A 25765-nucleotide genomic window follows, 5' to 3' on the forward strand; every position below is an offset into this window, starting at 1 on the left:
AAAATCACCGAATAGGGAGATATTTAGCCAAAAATAAAATAAATTAAAAGGATTGCTGTATTCAAATATCTAGTTACAAGTAATTTTACAAATAATCCTAAATATTTAAGAAAATGTTCATTAATTTATGTTCATTAAAAAATATAATAATTAGCGATGAATCTTAAATTATCAATTATTTAGGTACCTAAATTATATTGTAAAATATTAACAGTACATCAACGCAAAATCAGTTTAACTACTTCAAACTTCCTTAAAAAAAAGGACATAAATTTTTGTTCTTCTTGCCAACAATTCTTGTTCCATTCATATGAAAAATAATCTTTGAATAGCTTAAGTCATACAGGAGCAGCCTACAAGCATTCAAAATTTTATTATATTTCATTGCTTTATATGTTTGTCTCCCCTCAACATAAATTGTATGTTTTCTGTGTAATTGTTTGTAGATTTGTATTTATGTGCGATTTTCTCTGTTTGTGATGATGTTCTTACATGTACCATTACATACTTATACTTTTTCCTTTCCATTCTATATCGCATTCTACTGTCTGATTTTTCAAAGTTTACACTCTCTTACTCGATTCCTCAATATGTTGTATATATTCTAATGTTTTCAATGAAAGTTTTCATTTACAAAATAAGAGAAAATTGAGAGGAAATGTAGAAAATTGCATAAAATGAAAAAATCGATCGATAAATGACGTGCGCAAAAGTTACATTTTTTTGTTTCAAAAACAATGAATAAGCAATGAAACATCAAAGCTTTGTAAAGCATTGAAAGTTCATAAAATATATGAATGAAAATTTTGTTGGAAAACATGTAGATTGATTATAATTTTTTTTTCTTTCTAATTAGCATAATACTATTGTCATGAAGTTAAACTAATAAATTTTAATGATTATTAACTATGGAACGTTGATAAATGCATCATTTGAAAACTTTACAAATATAAATAAATGAGCAATGCTTTTAGCATCTCGGAATTCAAACAACAAATTCTTATAACTGTAAGTAAATTTTTTGTAATTGAATATGTAAGTAAGGATCACCCTATATTTTACAATCCATCCTACTACAAGCGTACTCTTCTCTTAACAGCGCATGTTTTCCAATGTTTCAAAAATATTTTTTTACAACACCGAAAAAGCATGAATTTTACTAGTAGAATTTTTTCATTCTGCTTTTTCAATTTTACGCAAGTTTCATGAGTCAGAGAACAAAATGTGTAAAGCTTATACACCTACATTCAAAACATTCCATAAAATGAGAGAAGGAGCAAATTACATTATCAAACATTGAAAATCTCAGTGCATTGAATGTTGAAATGGAAAAATTTATTTGAGAATGGTCAGATTTTCAACGTTTTGTGAGTTTGTGTTGAGCATTCGTGAAGTGAAGCCTTAAATGTAAGGATTGTGTGAAAAATATATTCTAATTTTTTTTTCATCTTTATTTCAATATAAAGTTATTAATTCATTATGAAAACATTAAAAGGTGTTCACTAACTCTTAATAACGTCAGTTTTCTTCATTTTCTGATATTTAAATTCAAATTTTATAGAAAAAAACCTACACACTTTTTCTTCTATTGAACAAAAAAATGGATGATGGAAAAGGGACAAAGATTTTTCCTTCTTCTCTTTTTTTCATAAAAAAGAAAAAAAGGAAATAAAATAAAGGAAAAGATGAAATGTGAATATAGAATAAATGTGGAGAGCTTCATCTTGTGTCAAGTGGATGGAGAAATATAAAATAAAATAAAAGAATGAATTCTCTTTTAAATCTAGAATTGAATATATATTTATATATATGTATATACATATATATGTAAAAATATCATTCACTTCATATCGTGATCTTAATTCATTTCATACTCAAGTAGAATTTTTTTGCTCTTCAATTTCCATTTATTACGAGATTTGTTTTACTAATACAATCGACACAAAGAAGTTGAAATTTAGTGAACCTTGAGGGAAAACATACAACCAAGAAAAAAAAAATTTTTTTCATTGATTTTCTTACCTTTCTTTTTTCTTTTTTTTCACATATATCTAAAATTGCCGTCTGCTCATTTATCTACTTACTATATATTTCATACGAAAGGTGTTTGTTGAACAAATGTCATTGATAATGAAGGAATAAGAGATAAATTATATTGTTGTTATAAGTGGATTGAGAAAGATGAAAAACACTATAATGTCGAGTGAAGAGTGTAAAAAAGGTGAAAAATCTTTTTATCATGTACAATAATGGAACACAAATTTTGGTGGAAAAGGAGTGAAAATCAAAGCTAGTGAGAAAAGAGGAAAAAAACGAATATACCTAGAAAAAAATCAATAGAATGTAATTAATTTTTGATGAATAACACGAAAAAATAGAAATGTCAAGAAGAAAATAACAATTTTCTTGTGGAATTAAATTCCTTCCAACTAGTTGTGCAAAAAGAAAAGTAGATTCCATTTTGGAGGGAAAAAGCTTTTTTGGATTATTGTGGATAGAAAAAAATTAATGTGAAAAAAGTTTTACACAATGTAAATGTTGAGTAAGCCTTGCCGTGTGGATACTAAAATTAAAAAATATTCCAAAAATATACAGTGTATATATGACGTGTACACGGAATTTAAAATAACCTGAAAAATTTATATTACAAAAGTGTCGTGAGAAAGTGTAAAATAGAAGGAAGGAAAGTGAGAGAAAAAATTCTTTTCACACACGGAAGAGCTGAAAAACCAACCGATTTGTTCATTCTGTGTGTTATTTTTTCTTATTGCGATTTCAACTGAGAGAAATATACACCGACGTATACATATAGGAAATCCAAAATGGCGGAATATGATAATATACAATTATACTCTAATTATCAATCATATTATAAACGTAATAAAGTAAATGACAACAGCTTAGTGTCTGATACAAAATCCACCCGAAAGAAAATTAATCATAATTGTGACACTGAAATAATAACATCACTAGCACATAAAAAGCCAAAAACAAGTTATTGTAGTTTTACTATGACTACAAAGAATAATAATAGAGATAATAATAATAATAATAATAAAGATGAAATAATAAATAATAGGAATAATATGCATAAATCTGCAACAATAGCATTGTTTAGCGATAGCACGAAATCACCATTTGGAGCAGATTGCCAACTTCTTATCACTGATCGCAACAATATTATTGATAAAAATATGTGCTGTACAAAAACAACAATACCATCACTAACAAAATGCATCGATAATTACAATAATAATGATAATATTACTAAATCCTGTAAATTCTCGATTAAAAAATATTTTAGTTGTTATAACAAATCAAATAATTTACTTACGTTAGCATTGTTATTAATAATCGGTTTAATGTTTAAAGTTAATCTATGTTGTGGTTTTCAATTGACTGGATCTGAAAACTCTTATGCAATGTTTCGAAAATGGTATGCTGGTTTAAATGGATCCCTAGAGTTAGAATTTAAAACTGAACAACCTAACGGATTATTACTGTATACTGACGACGGCGGTACTTATGACTTTTTTGAGTTGAAACTAGTTGAAGGCACATTACGCTTACGTTATAATCTTGGAGGTGGAGCGCAAATCATAAGTGTAGGACGTGATTTGCATGATGGACATTGGCATAAAGTTCAGGTAAATATTTCATTCTGTTAAATTTATAGAACATGTCATCTAAACTATATGCAAAGATAAAAATATTTCAAAGCATCCACTTTAATTCCCAGCCACAAATTATTACTGTCTTAATAATGTGGAGGATTATAATAATAATCCACAATTAATTATTTAGAAGAAAATCGTTGGATATCGCAAGTTTCACAAGACCAGCTAGAATCAACAAACTATCTGCGTAGTCTAACTGAAACAGAGATACCATCCATTTTACCTAAAATATCGGGACACTTTTGAAGAAAAAAAAAACGAAATATTTCTAAATTTGGAACTATAGAGATTCTTTTCGACTATTTTAAGTCTTATTACTCAAAGAACAATTTAAATTCCTTAAAGAACTTGCATGAAATTTTAAGAAGCAAAATATTTTCATTCCTAAATTAAGCTCCCGGATCTATAAAAAGGAATGCTATGGAGCATTGAAACAATAAACAAAGCACATTTTGTGCTATGCATTCCTGTTTTGATCATAATTTAACAAAAAACAATATTACAGGAAAAAAGTATAGCACCGTCCCGGTAAAATTATTGCAGACTTGTTCGTTTTATGGGATTATAAAATGAATTATCAGAAAGCTTGTTAAAATGAAGGAAATCATATATTTTCCTTTTTAATTTTTAACATACGAAAGATTTTTTGTCCTATCGAAAATCATTTTATATGGAGTCAGTTTTTATGAGTAATCAACATCTGACTAATAGAATATACCGTCAAATTTTTAAAAGATATATTCATCCAGACTTAAATTTAAGTATTTTTCTTAAAATTGCTTTAGTATTTTCATTATTATTATTAATTTACTTTAATGATAATAATAATAAAAATGAAACTTTTAACACCATATGCATGTCGCGTACCATTTTTCTATCTGCACATAACAAGATATTTCGATAATGACATCGAAACTGTGCTGTATTCTAAGTTCTTCTTTTTTATTCTCATTAAAGATTAAATGGTGGAGGTATTAATAAAGTTATATGGTAGGCGAAGTGACTGGAAAGGAAAATGAAACAAGTATATTTTTACATACACGATAATCATATGAATTTTCCATTTCCTTCCTTTACTTTTTTCACCACTTTAAGAAGCATGGAAAAAGCATAGAAAAGCTCGTCACGTAATTATCATACTTGTGCTTCTTCTTCCTTTTATTTTATTATAAAACTCATGGTAGTTGTTATGCGATAAAATAAATTTTATTAAATATCATTTTATTATGGAAATAACGATGCGGACATTTTCTCATTTCTTTTATAAAAAGGATTTTTTAGGTTTAATAAAGATATATGCTTTCAATAACAATTTCAAAATCATGCAATTGATAAAAATGTTGGAATAAAAACATTCAGTAATTTGAAATAAAGACTACCTAGAAATTTGTAGATCACCAAAATTCCAAAATTTACATTCCTTTCCTTAAACTGAAATGGAGTGTAAATGAATTTTGAAGATTAAACAATAATTAGCTCCTTTTTCATGCTTTTTGTTATCAATACCCAGTCATCTTTTATAGTCAATTTTCTCTTTTTTCTTGTTTAAGATTGCACATGCGTATTATTTACTTTGAAAATTGTGTAGGAATGATAAATTTTTATGTGATTACAAATATAAAAAGCTTATGACTGTACAAAAACTTTTGATTTAATAAAAAAAAAATACTGAATCTAATACTTTAACCCTGTTAATTGTTGATATCAAATTGGCAACAACATTGATCTATAAGTGACAGATGAAAATATTCCACGCTATAAGTATATGATATTATAATATGAAACTTCATATCCAACAATATTTAAAATGTTTGGTAGTCTTTTTAAATATCTAAGCCAATCTAAGCATTTAATATCGAATAAAAGCTTAGTTTAATTGATGTTGTGTTTCCATTTAATTAAAACTAAATTTGTTGAACTAAAATTGAAAAATATTGTGCTTAATATTAGTACAATTTATTGACGTTTATTATGATGACGTCAAAAAAAGAAGCAAATAGATTGACTTTTAATCGGTGTCTTCGTTCTATCGAAAAATCTAAACAATAAGCAATTTTTTTGGATAAAGAGCTTCATGTCAATTTCTCAACTCTATTTTTATTTCATACAAACAAATTAGGAAAAGCTGTAAAGAAATTCAAATTTTTCTTAAATATAAATGCATGATAATTCTGAAACACAAAAAAAGTCGAATTTAGTTGGACTTTATGTTTTATCCTATATTTTGCATATACTTGATCTATTCATATTCAGGGTAATGAGGAGTCTTATTTAGATGACATTTTCAACGTCTTATGACTGTTGATTAAGTAACTAAACTTATTCATATCATATTCGTATCATCAATCTTATCCATTTCTTCATTTCGTTTTTTTTTATATATTCCATTCACCCACATCAATATCTATTAGGTGCTTCGGAATGATGAACATACGACATTAACTGTTGATGGTGTTTCGCAAAGCAAAGTGTCACGTGGAAAAGAATTTCTATTTGGAAATTTTGCAAAAAATTCTGAGATATTTGTTGGTGGAATGCCAAGAGATTACAATAAAAAATTATCTTTACTTGCTTTACCAAGTGTTGTTTTCGAGCCAAGATTTCGAGGGCATGTAAGGAATTTAGTTTATACAGACCAGCCCGGAGTCCTTCCACGACGACAAGAAATGAAACCATCGAAAGATATTAAGGTATATTAATAAAAATCTGCAAACCTCAATTTAGAATTCTTAAAATAGATTATGATTTCTTTCAGTGTGGCGACTCACCATGTGATCTTGCTGATACGCCCAGTCAGAGTAAAGTAACTCGTGTAAGTAATTTAATGTTTCATCTAGATCTTAGTCTAAAAATAACTTTTATGAAAAAAGTAAAAGGAGCAACATTCAATACTAATTATTAAACTTGATCCAATGCTATCGCAAAGTTATCAGAAGAACTAAATATACAGTTACCATTAATGATAATTCAAATTTGTAACCAAATATAACCTAGCTTGCCATTAAATGATAAAATTTAAATAAAATCACATTTGAAAACAAGAGAAAGAACGGAATCTAATAAGAATCTGATTCTTCAATTAGACAAAATGCAATGTCTTCTATATTCAAATTTTTTCATTCATATAGGGATTACGTAATAACATCACAGATGCTTGTGAACGACACGACCCATGTCAACACGGTGGAATTTGTATATCCACTGATTCTGGTCCATTATGTGAATGTCGCAATTTGGAATACGAAGGCACTTACTGTGAACGAGGTACTGTCCAAATAAAATTTATTTTATTATTAAATCTTATTTTTTCTTTCAATCTTTACAAGCAATGCATTTTATTAGAGAGTAATACTCATACATTGTCTTCTTTTCCAAAATCCAATATAGATAAAGCACCAAGTGAAGCAACATTTCGTGGTACTGAATTTCTATCTTATGATTTAGGGCAAACTGGTGGAGAACCAATCGTCAGCGCACAAGATGCCATATCATTATATTTTAGAACTAGACAGCCTAATGGATTACTCTTTTTTACCGGTAAATATCAAAATTATTAGCAATTCAATCAATTTCTGAATTACTATAACAACTCTATCTATAGGCCATGGAACTGATTATTTGAATTTGGCAATTCGTGATGGTGGTGTTTCATTAACAATGGGTTTAGCAAACGGAAAACAAGAAATGCACATCAAACCAGCTCGCGTGCGTTTTGATGATCATCAATGGCACAAAGTGACAGTTCATAGGCGAATACAAGAAATTTCATCTATAACTAGTTTTTGTCGTGTAAGTTAGAACTTTGTTTAATTTAATCAATGAGTTCATTCATAATTTCCTAAAAATATATTTTCTTTCTCAGCTTGTCGTAGTTGTTGACGAAGTTTACACGGATCATTCGCACATAGCTGGTAAATTCACAATATTATCGTCTTCGAAAGTATATGTCGGTGGCTCAGTGAATCCTAGAGCATTACTCGGAGCTAGAGTTCATAATAACTTCGTAGGATGTCTCCGAAAGGTGGAATTTTCTGCAGATACCTTACGTTTAAATCTCATTGATTTAGCAAGAACAGGTTCAAAACTAATACAAGTTGTTGGACGGGTAGACTACAACTGTCCTTCAGGCGATCCACAAGATCCAGTAACATTTACAACTAGAGATTCTTATTTGGTACTGCCACCATGGGAAGTATCAAAACAAGGAGTTATTTCATTCAAATTTCGCACAAATGAACCAAATGGAATGATTTTGCTGGCAACTAGTACTCGATCTCCTAAGGTGAATCATTGTGAAAATGAATAACACTCAATGCATCGATTATTTATGCACATCTTTACACAGCATGATGAATTTTTTTTTCTTTATCCACTTTTCATTTCTTTCTTAATTACAGTCAAACTTTTTTGCTGTTGAACTTCTTAATGGACACATTTACATACATATTGATCTTGGAACGGGTGCTTCAAAAGTAAGAGCGTCACGTCGACGTGTTGATGATGGTGTCTGGCATGAACTTACTGTACGAAGAAGTGGTAGAGAAGGAAAAGTGGGTGTTGATGGACAATATAATGAATTCAAAACGCCTGGAGACTCAACGCAGCTTGAATTAGATAGTCCATTATACATAGGTGGAACAGGGCCATCATATGCAAATGTAAATATTCCTCCAGCTTTATGGACAGGAACTCTTCGTCAAGGCTATGTAGGATGCTTACGAGACTTAGTGCTTAGTGGAAAGCCAGTTGATATTGCAGCATACGCAAGACAACAGGATACAGCAGCGGTTAAACCATCATGTCATGTTCAAACAGTTCAATGTACTCCAAATCCATGTCATAATGGTGGAGTATGTAGTGATGGTTGGAATCGTCCTTTATGTGATTGCTCTGGTACACTATATACAGGACCAACTTGTGGTCGTGAATCTGCAACATTAGCCTTTAATGGCTCACAACATTTAACTGTTTGGACAAATGGATATGGCAATCAAGGTGTTAGGACGCAAACAGAGGAATTAGTTTTACGATTTAAAACTTCTCGACCAACAGGACTTCTCCTGCTAACAAGTGCAGATACTAATTCACCTGATCGTTTAGAAATAGCTTTAATAGCTGGCCGCGTTAGGGCAAGCGTTCGTTTGGGTGATCGAGAAAAGGTAAATCTAATTGCTGATAGAAAATCATAACATTCTACTTAATCCTATAAATATGTCTAACATAAGTATCATCATCTGATAAAAAATCCACTTAATTAGATTTGCTTAATTAATCAATTATGTTTCTCTCCTTTCCAATTTATCTTTTATATTGAAGATATGATAATCTTTCCTTACGGAAAAGGGTCTGAAATGATGGTGGAAAAAACCCAATAACATTTTATTTTCAAACAAATTTCGATTTCTGATGATGTAGCAAAAAAAAATGATGTTAATGTAGAATATGACTTTTTAATGAAATTTATTAAGATTAAACTCAATGGCCACTTAAATATCAATACCACAAAATTTAGAAATTAGATAGAAACTGCGAAGTTACAAAGTAACAATTAGCATCATAAATTTTGGATTTTTTCCAACTTTTTATTTCGTTTCTCTTTTCACCTTTTTTTAAAATTGTTTTCTTCATATTTTCTTGGTTCAATTACAGAATTTGTTAGCAGGACAAGGAGTTCTAAATGACAATAACTGGCATACGGTGAGATTTTCACGTAGAGCATCCAATTTGCGACTTCAAGTTGACGGGGCTGCCCCCGTGCGTGGTATGTTATGTATGTATCATCAGCACATATTTTTTGCCCTTTATAAGTGTCCATGAACGTTCGTTTTAATAAAAAGAGAATAATAAGGCATAAAAACAATTTACGAAGCGATAAACTGTTTAAGTTCTGTTTTGATAGACCAAGATCTTCCTCTTTTTTCTTACTTTTATTAAACGTATGATGCATTTTGAGGAAAATTTGCGATATAAAATGTAATGATGTCTTATGCTTTGCTCACAAAAAGAGCAAATAATTAACAGAACGAAAACAGGAAATTTAAAGATTAAGGAAGAATAAAATCGATAAAATTGGAGTTGCCAAAATGAATCTAATATTGGCAATTGACAACAAATTATTAAACTTTATTTCAATGAAATTTGGAAACAACATGACATATTTAAACGACATTTAAAAAAAAACACTTGCTATAACGTTAATTTTGCGATGATGCTCATTAAACATTACACATTTTCAAACAATACTTACGTATCATACAGTTTACAATTTTTCAGAACCTTCTGCACACTAATATTTACATAATTGCGTCTACATTTACATTGAGAAAAATATAATGATTAGTTTTCTCTCTAAATCCACACATTCCACTTTTGCCATTTAATTGCTGTATACGACTTAATTGGTTTTTCGCTTGTATACTTTACACTCTTCGAAATGTTTTCTTTCTTCATTAAAATTTAATTTTTCCTTTCCATCCTGTGTTTCATTCTATCGTTCTTTCCTATAGTTTCTCTTTTTTATCTCTAAATGTGTTTTCTCTCTTAATACTTCAAAAACATGACTTTTCATTTTAACTACATCTAAAAATCATCTTACACTTCCTTTTTTTATTATAATTTAAAATTAAAGTTAATTTCGAATTGTTGAATCGCTTAAAATGTGATTTTCAAATAATATTTTGCTGATCTATAAAAATGCCTTTCATTAGTTTCGCTTTAATATTATACATAATCTCAATGTCATCACAACAAATCTAACACAACAAATGACATAACTTAGCTCATTAAATATTATTTATTTATTTACCATCTATTATTGTGATACAGTTTCACATTTTTTAATAAGTTTGAAGTTTGTTTTATTGTTTTAATAAGACACAATTTTATATGTTTTGTTTTTCAATGTACTCACTACATGGCATAGTTAGGATCGTGAAAAAATGGATGGTAAAGAATTTTGTTCTAATAATTTGTTACCTAATCACCCTCCTGGCTAAGCGTCCGACACACATCATTATTATTCTTTTGAAATTGATACATATATAAATTAAAACTTCTTTGGAGATATTTAATTTCATACAAACTTTTGTTTAGCCATGATTTACATGCTCAATTTTATGATAAAGAAACGAATCGATAATTTATCCACATTCATATATATGATTTGCATTTTTACATATAATTTTCATAGATTATAATTATGTAAGTACAATACAGTGAAACATATTCATGTAAATGAGAAAGCGTTAAAGTCATTTCAATTAAGCCTAATTTTTATTAGCTTTTATTCATTGTTCATAATAATTATTAATACCTTTTTATGTTCCGTTCCTTTTCGCAATTTTCCATCACTTGCCAGTGTTTTCTTTTTCATGCATGTTTTTTTAATTAGCCAAGCTACCCTTATCAATTATTTAGTATCAAAGAGAAATCATTAAGGTCAAATAATTTATACGTGAAATTAAAACTATAAAGATTTTTCTTCTAAAAATAAATTTTTCAAGATCAAATGCCTTTCAAATGTTAAAATCATGACCGATTTTCATTAAAGAATGTTTATACGTATAAACTTGATTAAAATAATATAGACCATTTAATGACGTATTTGTAATAATTATCCATTTATTCCCAAGACAAGAGTTTTGATCATAAAGTTTTATATCTAATGATAATCAGATAGTATGTCTATTAAATACTTTTCATTCATTCTCATCTCTCTTTGTCTCTTCATTCTCATCTTAAGGATAATATTGAGTTACGAAAAGTATTGATGATCATTTCATTTTGTGCTGCTAATTACTTCTCACTGATGTGATTGATAACCACACTTCATCGAATAATAATCATTAAATAGGGAAATTGATTAGAGATTGGTGTTTCATGTTTTCATGCTTTTTATCCTTTGCTTTTCATTCAGTGAAAGTCATTTATACATTTAAATAAATGAAAAAATACAGAAAAAATGACACTCGTTGAAAGCATTTAACTTGCATTTAAAGTAATTTTCTCTTTAATAAATGTTTTGATAAAAAAGTATTTATTTTATTTCAAGCATTACCCTTGTCTTGACGTCTTAACTTTGCCTTTTTTTGTTTAAAGTGTTATACATGCTTATCATTCGAGATAGTAACAATTACTGATAACATTTCCACCAAAGATGTATTGATTCTATAGAGCTAATTCTTGATTTTATTTTATTTAATTTGTTCATATTAATTTAATTCTTAACAACATTGTACAATCCCTTACCATGGTTATATTATTTTTTCATTTTTAAATATTTTATTTATACTCAACTAATTTAAAATTATCATGAAAAGGACATTGATCAATTTATCAATTATAAATTTTTGACATGAGAGAATTTAATGTGGTTCTTAATAAAATATTATAGAAACTAATTAAATTTAGGCTTATTATTGTAAAAATTACTACTCATTAATATCACGACAGTATAAATTAATTAACCCAGTTATCTCAGAAAGCGAAAAACAACTCACACAATTTCACGCATATCAAAAAATTCAAATTAATACATGAATATATAATGCATAAAAACTAAATTTAAAAGTGAACATGAATTATAATGTAACAAAAGAAAATTACTTTCGAGACAACTTTAAATATGATACCATGTGTGTGGTAGCAACATCTTTTGATAAAATACACCTATCAAATTGGATCAAAACTTAAAATTGAGAAAAGTAAGATTAATGAAATAATAATATAAAATCTCCAAAAATCTACAATTTTATCAAAGTTAACTTTAGTTCGTCAATCAAAAGCAATATTTGGACAATATTCAACATCGAAATTTTGCGAACGTCAGGGCGCTGTTTATTTACTGCACAAAAAGATTTTTTTATTATTTCGTTTTTACGTTTTAATTTCATAACAAAATGCTTTAGTTTATAATTTTAAATGAAGAGTGAAATAACAAGAATTTTGTTGATACTAGAGATGTCAAACCAAAATAGTTAAAAACACTCAAATGATGAAAAAATTATGACTTTATCAAATCAAATATAAAACAAATATGAATTAATTTGTAGGACATATCATAATTATTTGGGTTTGATAACTCTAGTAAAAACGCATTTTGTTAAGAATTATTATTTGTAGACTCCAAATTTAAAAAATATAAATAACTTTGCATTTGCAAATAAAAATTTCAAAACTCAAGCTAAAAGTATTAACAGTACAAAAAAATCAAGGCAGAAACTATTCAAAATTTAAATGCACCAATAATTTTTAAGATATATATTGCACAACCTGGAATATTTTCTGCATTTAAATAAAATTATTTTAACTCATATTAATTTTAATCAAAAATAATAATAAAATAGGCATTTAGTAGAAATTTTTTTATGTACGCTTTAGAATTTAATTTATGATAAATTGCATTACTTAGATATTAAATGAGATTTACCTACATTTATATTTTATTGATTAAATGGTATAAATATTGAATTGTCTATGTGCTGTCAATATTTTCTGCTTGAGTATGTGTAATTTGTACAAAATGAGGTAAACAAAATATTGAGCTCTCGAATTTATAAGTTCAAGTTTTTTTATACTTGTTATTTATTTTTTATTAAAGATATTTTAAAATTATTAAAAAAGTCAGAACTTAGTTTTGAAAATTAAAATGGTGTAAAAAATATTCCAATCTCTCATATAAATATCATTTTAAAACGAGATTGAACTTAATATTTTTTTTTTTGATCTTTTTTGATATATCTAATTTCTTTGTGCCCACATCTTAATTTAAGGTGCCCAAAGCAAAAACGTTTCTAAACAAGTTTAACAAAACACTTTGAAAGCTTCGTTTACTTTACACCATTTTTAATAAATGAAAAAATTAAGCAAAAATAAGATATTTAATTTCGTTTTTTATTATGTTTTTTTAGATGAAATGCCTAAACCTAAATATTCTTCCGCACTAAGAGTATCCAAATTATTGCCATTCACTCCCACAATTCTTTTCTTTTTCAAATTAATTTTTATCTTTTCATAAAAAATAAATTAATTTTATTTACATTAAAGTTTGCGTTTATTATCTCATTTGTTTAACTCTATCTTCCTTCTTCTTGTTCACTTCCTCACAGATCCACCTTTATTTTTCTCAAAGAAAAATTAAATAGATCTATATATATATGCATGAAATATCGGGAAAATTTATGAAATATTGTACTGAATGAAATCTATAAAAATACTCTGAATATCCTTTTTTGTTTAGTTCACTCACTACACAAATAGCTGCTATTGCAGGTCGTAAATGTGCATAAAATTTTCTCTTTATGTAAATCAAAACATTAATCAATATTCAAAGCAAAAAAAAATCGCTTTCACTTGTAGAACGCCTAGCCTACATTATAGTTGTGATACTTAAAAAAAGCTTTATCTCCACCTTTCTTTCTCTCTCTTTCTCTTTTATTTAATTTTATTTATGAAGATAATCCTTATTTGTTGTTTAAAATATTTACTCTTCATCATATTCATCATATTTTCAATGTGTGTAACTAAATGTTTCTCATTCATGCTAAACATACATTTATATTCAAGCAATAACTATTATTATTTGAACTTTATGCATACTTTAGCACATTCTTAAGCTATCAAAGTATAAAAAAAACTAATTTAGTATATATTTATATGAATCATAAAATTTAAATGTTTTTAGATAACCTAAAAAATAATCTTAAACAATGAATAACCAAGCTTTTTGCTAAAATATCAATATTTAAATTAATTTTTCAAACAGTAAAAAGAAAAATGTTATTGATTGAACGTGTGGGAATAAAATGGTTGTTTTGACTTTACTAAAAAGTTTTTAGAAAACCTTCCAAAAACCTCCACGAGAGGTGAACATTCACACACTATGTAACAGTGTATCATACTTATTTTTCTTTATTAATTTAATGCTTTAAAATTAAATTATATTTTCTATTGATTTTACTTCCTACAAATTATTTATTAAAAAAGAAATAATTTGGAATTTTTCAAATAAATGTTCTCGTCGTTTAGGTATTTTTCTTGTGAATTTTCAATTTCCTTACATTTCATGAAATAATGTCAGTGTCTGACAAATAAGAACAAAATAAGAATTTTAAAAACTTTTGCTCACAAAAATATTATTTTGTTATAAAATGCTGTGCTGTCATTTCAAATATTTGAAACTGTCAGTATTGAATAAATTTATTTTTGGTTAAACTCAATAAAAAGAATGAAATATAAATTTTCCTTACTTTTTATGGGCATAAATATTGTACATTAGTCTATAGAGTAAATATAATACGTAATTTGCATTTCAATTTCATAATATGAAGACCCTGATAATAATGAAGATAGATTTTTCAATTTTCACTGTCATATGGAACGTGACAATGGCCTTAGAATTGAAATGATCATTTATATAAAAAAAAAGAAAATGTTAAGTCACAAAATTTTTCTCACATACCACAATATTTTTTCCATTATTCTTGTTTTTTTGTCCAGCACATATGTAACTATCATTGACGAAAGAGCTATTTTCTTTAGTAGCATACGAAAGTTTTCGTCCGTACTGTTGCTGTTTTTTGATAAATGTGTGCTTATATTAACATATTTGTCTTTATATTTATATGTAAATAAAATCACTAAATTTCTTTTTTGTTTGAAATTACATCCATTATAATTCTTTGCATGAAGTAAAATGAAGTTAGAAAATATTAATATTTAAAAAACAAGATAAATGTATTCATACATAGAACAGTAACAATGGAACATTCTATTAGACGGTGAATTTAAGATTCCATTTTTTAGGGTTAAATTAAAATCTTTTTTTGGGCATTTCATTTCATGAAGCAAAATTTAATTTCGAATTATAAAATTTAAAAATGTTAATTTTAATGTTTAGGCAAATTTTAATGTTAGGCTTTAAAAGATTCAATTTAAAGCACCTTTAATTATCATTCGTTCATGTAATCCTTCATAAAAAAGGTTCTGCATTAATAGAATTTCAAATAAACTCCTTTGAGTTATTTACAGAATAACGAATTTTCTTCAAAAATGAACAATGGAATTCAGTTTAAATCAGATTTACTCTGAAAATGCCTATTCAACTTAAATTTTTATCATATACCCATTATACTGTTTCTTTGAAAAAATGGACTCTATGCATACATAAGAAATATGAAAAAAAGTAATAATTTCAAAGGGAAAAGAAAAGTCAGACATTCATTTTACTCTTAGCTTATCCAAGTATCTCTTGTATTTGCTATGCTTTCCCTTTATTCTAATTCATTTATTTCGACTTTTTCATATCTTATGAAACAAAGGATGAGATTATTTTAGAGATATCTTTAACGATTTGGAAACAAAACATAAAACTTTCAGACAAATATTTTCTTTATCTTCCGTAGCAAATGATGATATGCATAATAAAAGCACACAATACATAAAAATATTTTTATTTACTAACCTTACAGTAAATTCACTATTTTTTTTATTTCATTTGTTTTCAATTCTGGCATAAAGAATATCAAACTTACACAAATTTTACAAATCCTTGTTTAATCAGAATAAAAGTGATTGAAAAAAATATGAAAAGGAAAAGCAGGAGAAAATTCTGAGAAATAAATTACGAATATGAGGAAACATTAGGTTACACACAAATCATAAACTAACACATTTTTAAACAAAATTAACAGACAATATATATTTTTTTATATAAATATATCGCACTTAAAAGTCACTTAAGAGTAATGATGGAAATAAGAAAATCAAAAAACTTATTTTAATGCATGCGATATTTCACACAAGTAATGAGCACATCTTGTCTTAAATATCCCGCGCACTAATCACATTTTCCTCTCCCTTATTATGGATATGAATTATGAAAATATATATTTAAAATGAAATTAATATGAGAGAAAAATAAATTACCTAAAGCTCTTTGCAATAATAATGACATTAAACATATATTGTTGAAATAGTCTCTTTTTTTAAAATACAAATATATATATAATTTGAATGCGTTAATGTAATGCGCTATGCTGGATAATCAGTTTCATTTATGACTAATGCTATCGACATTTCGATATTCTTCTCCTTCGTCTCTTTTCCATTTTTATTACACTGCTGATTTTTATGGAAATGATAAATAGCTGAAACAATATTGGGACGACATAGCACTTTGGAAGTAAGATCTTTACATTTGGGAGGACTCTTTCATGCAGAAGAAGAAATTCAAATGACGGCTACAATGCCAAATTTTGTCGGGCAGCTACAAGGATTTGTATATAACGGACATAGGTAATTTCAAACAAAATGATATCAATAAATTTAAAGAGTTTTATAATCATGACTTTAAAATGAAATTTCCAACAACTTTTTTTTGCATTCTTAGTTTTGTACAATAATGTTCATTTATAGTTTAAATACAATATTTTGAATCATATCAAAAGTTTTCAATAGATTTTAAAAGCTTTTAAATTGTTTTGAGTACAGAAATCCTTATTAAAATTCATTTTCATAGTACTTAATAAAAGTACTTTTTAAGCGTTTTCAAAAGATCTTAAATCAAGATTCTCAAATCATTACGACACAAATAGTTATTTTGAAACTTAAGTTCAAGTAGTATGACCCAAATTTTATATACAATTAAATTCGAAATATTATTTATGATTACGAAAATTTGAGATAATGTCTTTCTTCATGAGTTCCACAATTCATACATATAGTTTTTGACTTATATAGATTTTCATCCATTATTATGACTTATTTATTATTTTTTAACAAAAACTTTTTCTTCGTTTTCAAACAAGAGCTGAAGAAAAGAAAAACAAAAACAAATAAAAAACTTTTTCATAAAAATTGGAATTATTTTCCTAAACCGCACAAGCGTTTCATGTAACTTTTTCTTCTTCTTCAGATACATTGATGTAGTAAAATCATTGGGATCAGAATTGAATGCAGTACCTCAAACCACTTATAAATTAACGGCACGCTTTATAAATTCACCACCCGGCAATCCATATCAGACAGCAACATTTAAATCAAAGCATTCTTATGTCGGTCTAGCAATGCTCAAAGCATTCGACTCAATAACAATTGATTTTCGATTCAAGACCCTTGAGCCTAATGGAATATTATTTTTCAATAGTGGCAAAAAGAGTGACTTTATTTGTATAGAATTGGTAAATGGTCACATTCATTATATATTTGATATGGGGGATGGACCAGTAACTATTCGTGACAAGAGTAAAGTTCATATGAATGATAATCGATGGCATTCCGTTAGTATAAGACGACCTGGACCTAAAATCCATTCATTGATGGTAGATGATACATTAGAGACCTTTGTAACAAATGGAAATTCAATGCATTTAAAGCTCGATGGAATTCTTTATATTGGAGGAGTCTTTAAAGATATGTATGCTTCTTTACCTATTGGGATAGCCACTCGATCTGGTTTTGAAGGATGTTTAGCATCGCTCGATTTAGCAGATTTATCACCAAGTCTAATTGAAGATGCTGTTGTTCCAAGTTCACTTGTTATGGGTGGATGTGAAGGGCCAACTAAATGTAGCCAAAATGCTTGTGCTAATCGTGGTATTTGCGTGCAACAATGGAATACATATGCTTGTGAATGTGATATGACATCATTTACTGGACCAACTTGTTATGATGGTAAGCACTAATTTAATTTTGATGTACAAAATAAAAAAAAAATGTTTTATAAATTAAACAGAATCTGTTGCTTACGAATTTGGTGCAAGTCGCGGACTCATCCAATATCAATTTCCACCTGGAAATCAACCTGATACTGAGGAAGATAATATTGCTTTAGGTTTAATGACATTAAAAACAGACGCAGTTCTTTTGAGAATTGAAAGTTCAAATACTCAAGACTATTTCGAATTGGAAGTCGTAAGTTATCTGATGACTACAAATATTTCATTTAGATTTCATAACCTCAAGCCCAATTCTCCTTCTTAACATTTTATTAATATTGCTTATTTAAAAATATTTCTTCGTCTTTGTACATTTAGGTCGAAGGGAATATTTTTGCTGTATTCAATATTGGTTCTCAAGATTTGCCATTGGGTGAAATTGGCGTAAAAGTTAATGACAATAATTATCATGTTGTACGATTTACAAGAAGTGGTGGTAATGCTACCTTACAAATTGATGATTATAATGTGCAAGCACTTCACGCTCAAGGTAATGATGTCAAAATTGAAAAATTCATTTTTATATGATAAAAAATATATTTTATTTAATTTTGTAGGACATATTTCGACAATCTTTAACTCCATGGGAAATGTTCAAGTTGGAGGAAAAGTCCCGAAAGGTGTTAGTCGTTCACGCATTGAACGTCCATTCGCTGGAGTAATAACCGGTCTCTCTATAAATCGTTTACGTATTCTTGATTTGGCAGCAGAACGTGATCCACAAATTACGATTCGTGGAGATGTACAATTGGTAACTGGAGTATTAGATAGAAATGACCTCCAAAGAATGCAGCAGGTTAGATTTTTAAATGAAATGACAAGAATGAAAAGAAATAATGTTTGCAAATTTCACTAAATTATCTAAATATCAGTTATGATATGTCGCTGCAAAACGTTTTGAAGAATTTTTAGAAATGAAAAGCAATTTGCCTATTTCAATTTTACAAGTTTCTTAATTTTCATTATTATTTTATTTTAACTAAACAACACTGTCGAATTGAGTATGAGATGTGAATATGTTCTTATATAACTTTGTTTGCTAGTTTTCTTGTTACTTTTTTTTATTTCTTTTATCATTATTATTGAAATTAAAAATAAATTTCATATCATGCGTAAATAATGAGAAAACGACACTAATAAGAATTACTCCTTTTTGTTGTGGTGCAATAAAATATTAATTATTTTTATATTTTTTAGTTTGTCTGTTTTGCAATATTTAATTATATTGTTTAATGCCTTTTATTCATTCATGCATTTTATAACTATGATAAAAAGAATATCCAAATATGTAAAAATCCCAAGAAAAATTTTGTGTCTTGTAATGATGACGTTAAAAAGTCATGCGAGTTTATATACTCTATATTAAACATAAAAATGCTGCAGATCTACAAATTAAGAAGTAATTATTTGCATGATTGTTTTTTCTTTTACAAATTATCAACCAGCTGCAATCGATAAATTTCACACATCATGAATTTATCCCAAAAACAACCTTCATTTTCATTAACGATAATTTATATTTTTTTTAATAATTTTACACTGTTAAATACTCTGTATTATTGGCACATTTTTCTTATTTTCAAGCACTAAGCACAAAAGTTTTTACATACAATTTTCAATATTTGAATGGTGATTTGAAGTAAAAATTAAATTTTTGTTCATTCTTTAATCGTAATATACATTAGACTGATTAAGAAAAGATGCTTCATTACTATGCATGAAGCATCGACAAAAATGACATTTTTGATTATTGCTTCATATCCACCACCAATATGCACGATCGGGACATTCCTTGAATTTCAATTTTATCTGAATTCTTAAATTTTTTTTATTATTACAAAAAGAGAATATCCATTTTGCAACAATTTTTTACTTTAGACTTTAAGAACAAAATATATTTAAGCAGAGCCTGAAGTCGACTTCAGCCCAATTTTTCATTCAAAATCCTAGTCGACTTCAAACTTTTCTTTAATCTTTTTTAATTCAAACAAATTCTTTAATTCTTTGAATTAAATATATTCAAAGTACAAAATTTATAATCAAAAATTGTACCTTTCATAGTTTAAAGCTGCACAATTTAAAAGATGAAAATTTAAAAGATGAAAAATTTAAAGATTTAAAAATGAATTAAATTGTTGCAAATTTTTCAATAATTTTTAAAACTTTTAAAATAAACAAAAGGAATGATGACATAAGTTTATTTAGATGTTAATTGCACATTTGCACATAAAATATACACTTTTACATTACTTTTATTCATTGATTCATATTGCACACATTGTTTTCCTTGACTTTCCTTTTATGTCACTAACTAATTAAAATATATATATTACTATCTAGTGATATATTAAAATTTAATAATTTTATCTCATTTATAATTTCCAAATTTTAAATTAAATCATTCTCAGACTCCTCCTAGTGGCTATCCGGGTGTAATGGATGATCTAATATTTTCGGGTGCTGGTTCAGGATGTCGAGGAGATGATGAAGATGAATGTATGCCACCATTTGAAAATGGAAGCGGAGATGATTTAATCACTCCTGTTTATGTTCCACCAACAAAACAAACTATTAGTCAAACTAAGAAAAAAATCGATAGTCAAACTAAAGGTGAAAGTGAAAAATCATGCGATGATGAAGATTGTTTACCTGGATCAGGTTCTGGAGAAGTAACGGATACGTACTCTACTACATTAGTAACATCAAAGACTGAATCTAAAGGTAAAGAGAGTTAATTAAATGATACTTTTAAATAGGTAATCAATATTTCATAATTTTAGAAACAAGTCCAGATTTCACATCATCATATACGACAACAGAAGATCGAAGGACTGATACAACAATTCCAGATACAACAAAATCGGACACTCGAGATGAACTTAGTTCGTCAAGTGGAACATTCGGTATTCATGAAACTACTCATCCGCAAACTTCATCAGGAACGAGCACAACAATTTCTTTATCTAGTAGTTCTACAAGTGTATCAACAAGTAGCAGTAGCAGCAGTGCGACTAGCACGACAAGCACTAGTGCAGGAACTACAATAACGACAACAACAACACATAAAACTACACCATTTATTCCTCCACAGACCGAAACGACGATTCCATATCATCCAAAGGAAACATATCCACCAGAGCCAAGTACTCCCGAAGAAGATATTAATAATGAGATTTATCATAATGGACATCCTGAAGATTCAGACTATGATAATGGTCACTTCGAGCAACCGATTCCTGAGCCGGAAACAGAGCCTCCTCCTCCTCCAGTTTATAATAAAACACCACCACCTTATAGTCATAGAGATCGTGATCAATCTGTTTATCGTGACTCTACAAGACCTCCACCTAAAAATAAACATGGTCGAATAAATTCTGAAGCAGAAGAAAGAACAGCAATGATTATTGGAATTGTTGCTGGTGCTTTAATAGCAGTAATACTTGTTATACTTTTAGTCTTATGGATAAAATCAAATGGAGATCGTTCTTATAAGATGGAGCACGATTTAAAGTACGGTCATGGAGCAAATGCTGCACTTTTAGGCCATAATGCAGGACACCATTCAAACCAACATCATCATAATCAACATAATGGAAATAACAATATGAATCAACATCACAATCAACATCAGGATCAGTCACAATATCAAAATGGAAATAATAACTATAACAATGGATCTAATTATGATGGACATGAAAGTCCTAGTATGGGTCCAAATGGATCATTAAGACAACAAGGCAGTCATTTTGATCGTAATGGAATGAATGCAGGTTTGGTGCAGCCCAAGGCGAAACGTAATTCCAAAGATATTAAAGAATGGTACGTGTAAAATGATTTAAAGTTAAGATTTAAAAAAAATATGAAACTACAATCAGTGCTGTGGAAATATCATTAAAAAATATCTGTAAAATATCTGTAGGAAAGACAACAAGTAATGTAAACATTAAAGTCTAAAGTCATAATATCAACTCATATAAATATCAATAAGATAACGACCCGAAATATATGATAATTTTTTTGCTCATTATTTAATGACATGTCCTATCGGGTAAAATAAAACTAATGTGATTAGCAAAGAAAACTAAATAGCTTCATGGAATCACAAAAAAATATATAAAGATGTAAAATCGAAAAAATGTGTGTGTGTGAATACTATTACGGAATGTGTAGTTTTTCAGTTAAGACAGTGCTTAAAATAAAATCTTATTCCTATGATAAATCAATCACGAAACTCTTAAAATATTCTATTTGACAGATAAATTTTTACTAGTCCTACAAAAAGAACAATTTATTTCTTTATCCTTACTGGCACATTCAAAATACGGAAATATATTATTGAAAATAAAAAGACATTAAAAGACATTTATTATTTTGTAAGAAAAATTACGAAAAACATAAGACACAAAATTTAAATGCAGCTATATACGCATAAGTACACACGCATTTGAAATATATAATCAAATTGACATAAATATATACTTAATATATAAAATCTATCGAAATATTTCCATCTCTCATATGAATTAATTGTTTTTCTCTTTTTCTGAACAAACAAATTTTCTGAATTTGTAACAAAATCCATATTCTGTATAGCTTTGCACAAAAATTTTTTTCTTTAAAATTTATTTGCCTAATTTTTTTTTGTCTCAAACAAGCAACAAATACCAAGAACCAATAGAAACCTAAAGATCTTTAGATCATTAAATTTTAATTCTAATTTTTTATAAATACCAACACTTTTAGATGATTCGGTTGATATGTTAAAATTAGTCAGTACTTTTTATACCAATTTTTTAAATAATTTTGTGCAGCTAGAAGAAGAAAAATGAGAAGCGAAATATAATTTGATAAGTATAATGCACAGAAAAAGAGTTTGGAAAATGTATATCAACATTAACTATTGAATTGCCAAACTTTGACAAAAGGACATGATTTAAGATACTTGCACGGAGATATGAATAAAAATTTAAATCGTTATTATCAACAAAAAAAAATTCAAAAAAGTTTACAGATACTTAAACAATTTTTTTTTGATGTTTCAAGCTAATATGCAAGACTGGTTACTAAAGATATATTTTAAGGAAATAATCTTTCACAAAATACTTCAGCAATTCGTTCATTGCATGCCTATAGAAAAATCAAAAAATGAATGTATTAGTTAAAGTTGCAAAAGGCTTTTGACTAAATCATTTAAGGACTTATAGAAGCGATTGCCATTTTGGACTTTAACTATGTGATGCTTACTCGAAAGTTATTCATTTTAATGATATTAAATAAGCATATGAGTAAGCCTATGATACAATTTTTAAAATTCTCGTTTTTAATAATTTTCGACGAAAAATAATATTATGTCAGCCATTACTCAAAATTTTTTGCATAAGAGCTTTAAAATAATTATAATCAGGTCAAGATGCGATGCATTTAATATAATAAAAGGTTGATAATTTAATTGATTTGTTAGCATTAAGCTTACCACAAGTATTTATTTCAAAACGCATTAGTCAAAATAACGAATTTAAGAATAAATTTAAATCCCCAGATCCTTAATTTTCATTACAAAAAAAATAATGTGTAGCCTGTGTTATAACAGCAAAATACAATTCCTTTGGTTACGATAAAATTTTTGGCATATATGTATTTATGTCGATAAATATTCTCATAGCAAAAGGATTTGTAAATTTTATACTTGCATGGTTAGAGAAATATATCTTAGTTCAATATGTGTAAATAAGCAAACGCAAATATACATACACATAATTGACACACAATAATACCCTAAAATAAATTTAACATATATATTTTAAAATAGAATAAATAGATATATACATACATATATTTTAGCATTAGAATTTAGTGAAAAAGATATATTGAAAAATGACTATTATGGTGATGAATCAAAGGATTTCTATACAAAATATAGTGACTAATAATAAAGAAAATGACATTAGCAAAAAACAAATGAAAAGCACACTAGAATTACAATGCATAAATATATGATAGAAAACAAAGGATAATTAATGTTTAACAAAACTCAATCCTTTATAAATCCAAACAATACAAAATCCAAATCTCAACTTTTTTTTGTGCATCCTTTATATGTTTGCTTAATTTACTAATCTTTATTTATTTAAATACCTATTTATTTTTAAACTTAAAACTAATTTATTTATTAATTGAATAGTTATCACCAAAACATAAAGTTTTCATTACTCAATCCTACTGAGTCAGTTCTGGAAATTACCTACATTACTTTAAAAATATAGAATCATTAAATTTTTAATAAAATAAATTTTTCTACCCTTTAATCTTAAATTTTGAACGCATTTACCAAAAAAACAGTCTCTTATAATATAGCAAGTAATCCAAATTTGTTATGACACATTTACATGACAAAAGCGATACACATAAATGCTAAAACTATTTAAAGGCATATCATTTTTTATGAAAGACTAAAAAAATTTTGTAAGCATTTATAACGAGCTTTATTAAAGGAGCAGAATTAAATAATCGAAATCCAAAATTCTTGCCATAAGTGTCAGTTATCAACCTCTATCTCTTTTATTTGACTTTCCCAGGCAAAATTGATCAATAAAGTATTACTTTCGATTTACATATATTCTTAATTTCTTAAAATGTTCAAGTCAAGTTTAAGCTGACAAAAAAAAAACAGGATGAAGAAAGCTCGTTAGACTCATTTAATAATGAATGTCCTTTATTACCAAAATAAAATTTTTAACCTTTTCTTCTTTTCTTCAATGTGCATCTATTTCCCTCCAGTTTTACAAAAATAAGAACAATTAACTTAAAACTTTACTTACTAGTCGTTTTGCTTGAATGTATTGCATTTATTAAAATTTCTCTTATCACGTAACTTACCTTCAAATCTTAAAGAATTCATAAGGAGAAATGTTTAAAACAATTTTTTTCTTATATAGATGTAGTAAATTAAATGAATTTATACTTTAATTAATTTTTCTTATTCTTCTTTTGTTACATTATTCTTAAAACTTCAAGTTACACAAAACACATCTTCAAAAAAAAAAAATAATAATCAAGTAAAACTAATAATCCTAAGGAAGAAATCGACCACAGTTTCAAAATAAAAAATTCTTCGAATTTTAATAAATAAATTAAAAGGACACTGAAAGATTTATGTTAGCGTTATGGAAAATTATATTAAATACAACCTAGGTCTTCTAATAAGTGAAAATGAAAATAATTTCAAAATGTTGTAAAACTGAGATAAATATAATAATAATATATATATAGAGTATAGTTTTTTCTGATATGAGAAAAAATGTGCGAATGAATATAAATTATGAAAGAAAAAAAATAATAATGGAACTAAAATGATGAATTGTACATTTTATTAAA

The 25765-nt window shown here is 27.3% G+C and overlaps 1 protein-coding gene across 3 annotated transcripts; it reads left to right on the plus strand.

Moving 5' to 3' along the window:
* The first annotated feature begins 1381 nt into the window (after positions 1-1381).
* Positions 1382-25748, plus strand: Nrx-1 (Neurexin 1). Of its 3 annotated transcripts, none has more exons than XM_070647360.1 (17): positions 1382-1407; positions 2104-3647; positions 6089-6367; positions 6433-6489; positions 6806-6941; positions 7065-7214; positions 7279-7466; positions 7540-7959; positions 8075-8836; positions 9327-9447; positions 16823-16970; positions 17590-18347; positions 18409-18587; positions 18710-18881; positions 18949-19187; positions 20800-21112; positions 21172-25748. In XM_070647360.1, the coding sequence occupies exons 2-17, from the start codon at positions 2823-2825 to the stop codon at positions 22218-22220; spliced, it is 5796 nt and encodes a 1931-aa protein (XP_070503461.1). In that variant the 5' UTR covers positions 1382-1407; positions 2104-2822; the 3' UTR covers positions 22221-25748. The 3 variants fall into 3 exon arrangements, with proteins under 3 accessions (XP_070503461.1, XP_070503464.1, XP_070503463.1); XM_070647363.1 differs by having other exon boundaries at positions 18949-19142; XM_070647362.1 differs by having other exon boundaries at positions 9327-9438.
* Positions 25749-25765: the final 17 nt, after the last annotated feature.

Source organism: Chironomus tepperi, unplaced genomic scaffold, assembly GCF_022539635.2.
Source record: "Chironomus tepperi strain 1889 unplaced genomic scaffold, CSIRO-AGI_Ctep_v1 contig_376, whole genome shotgun sequence".
Classification (NCBI taxonomy): domain Eukaryota; kingdom Metazoa; phylum Arthropoda; class Insecta; order Diptera; family Chironomidae; genus Chironomus; species Chironomus tepperi.

Coding starts and splice junctions, on each gene's coding strand:
- Nrx-1 (XM_070647360.1), top strand. CDS start 2,823: ATGGCGGAATATGATAATATACAATTATACTCTAATTATCAATCATAT. Junction 3,648..6,088: donor GACATTGGCATAAAGTTCAG/GTAAATATTTCA, acceptor AATATCTATTAG/GTGCTTCGGAATGATGAACA. Junction 6,942..7,064: donor AGGCACTTACTGTGAACGAG/GTACTGTCCAAA, acceptor AATCCAATATAG/ATAAAGCACCAAGTGAAGCA.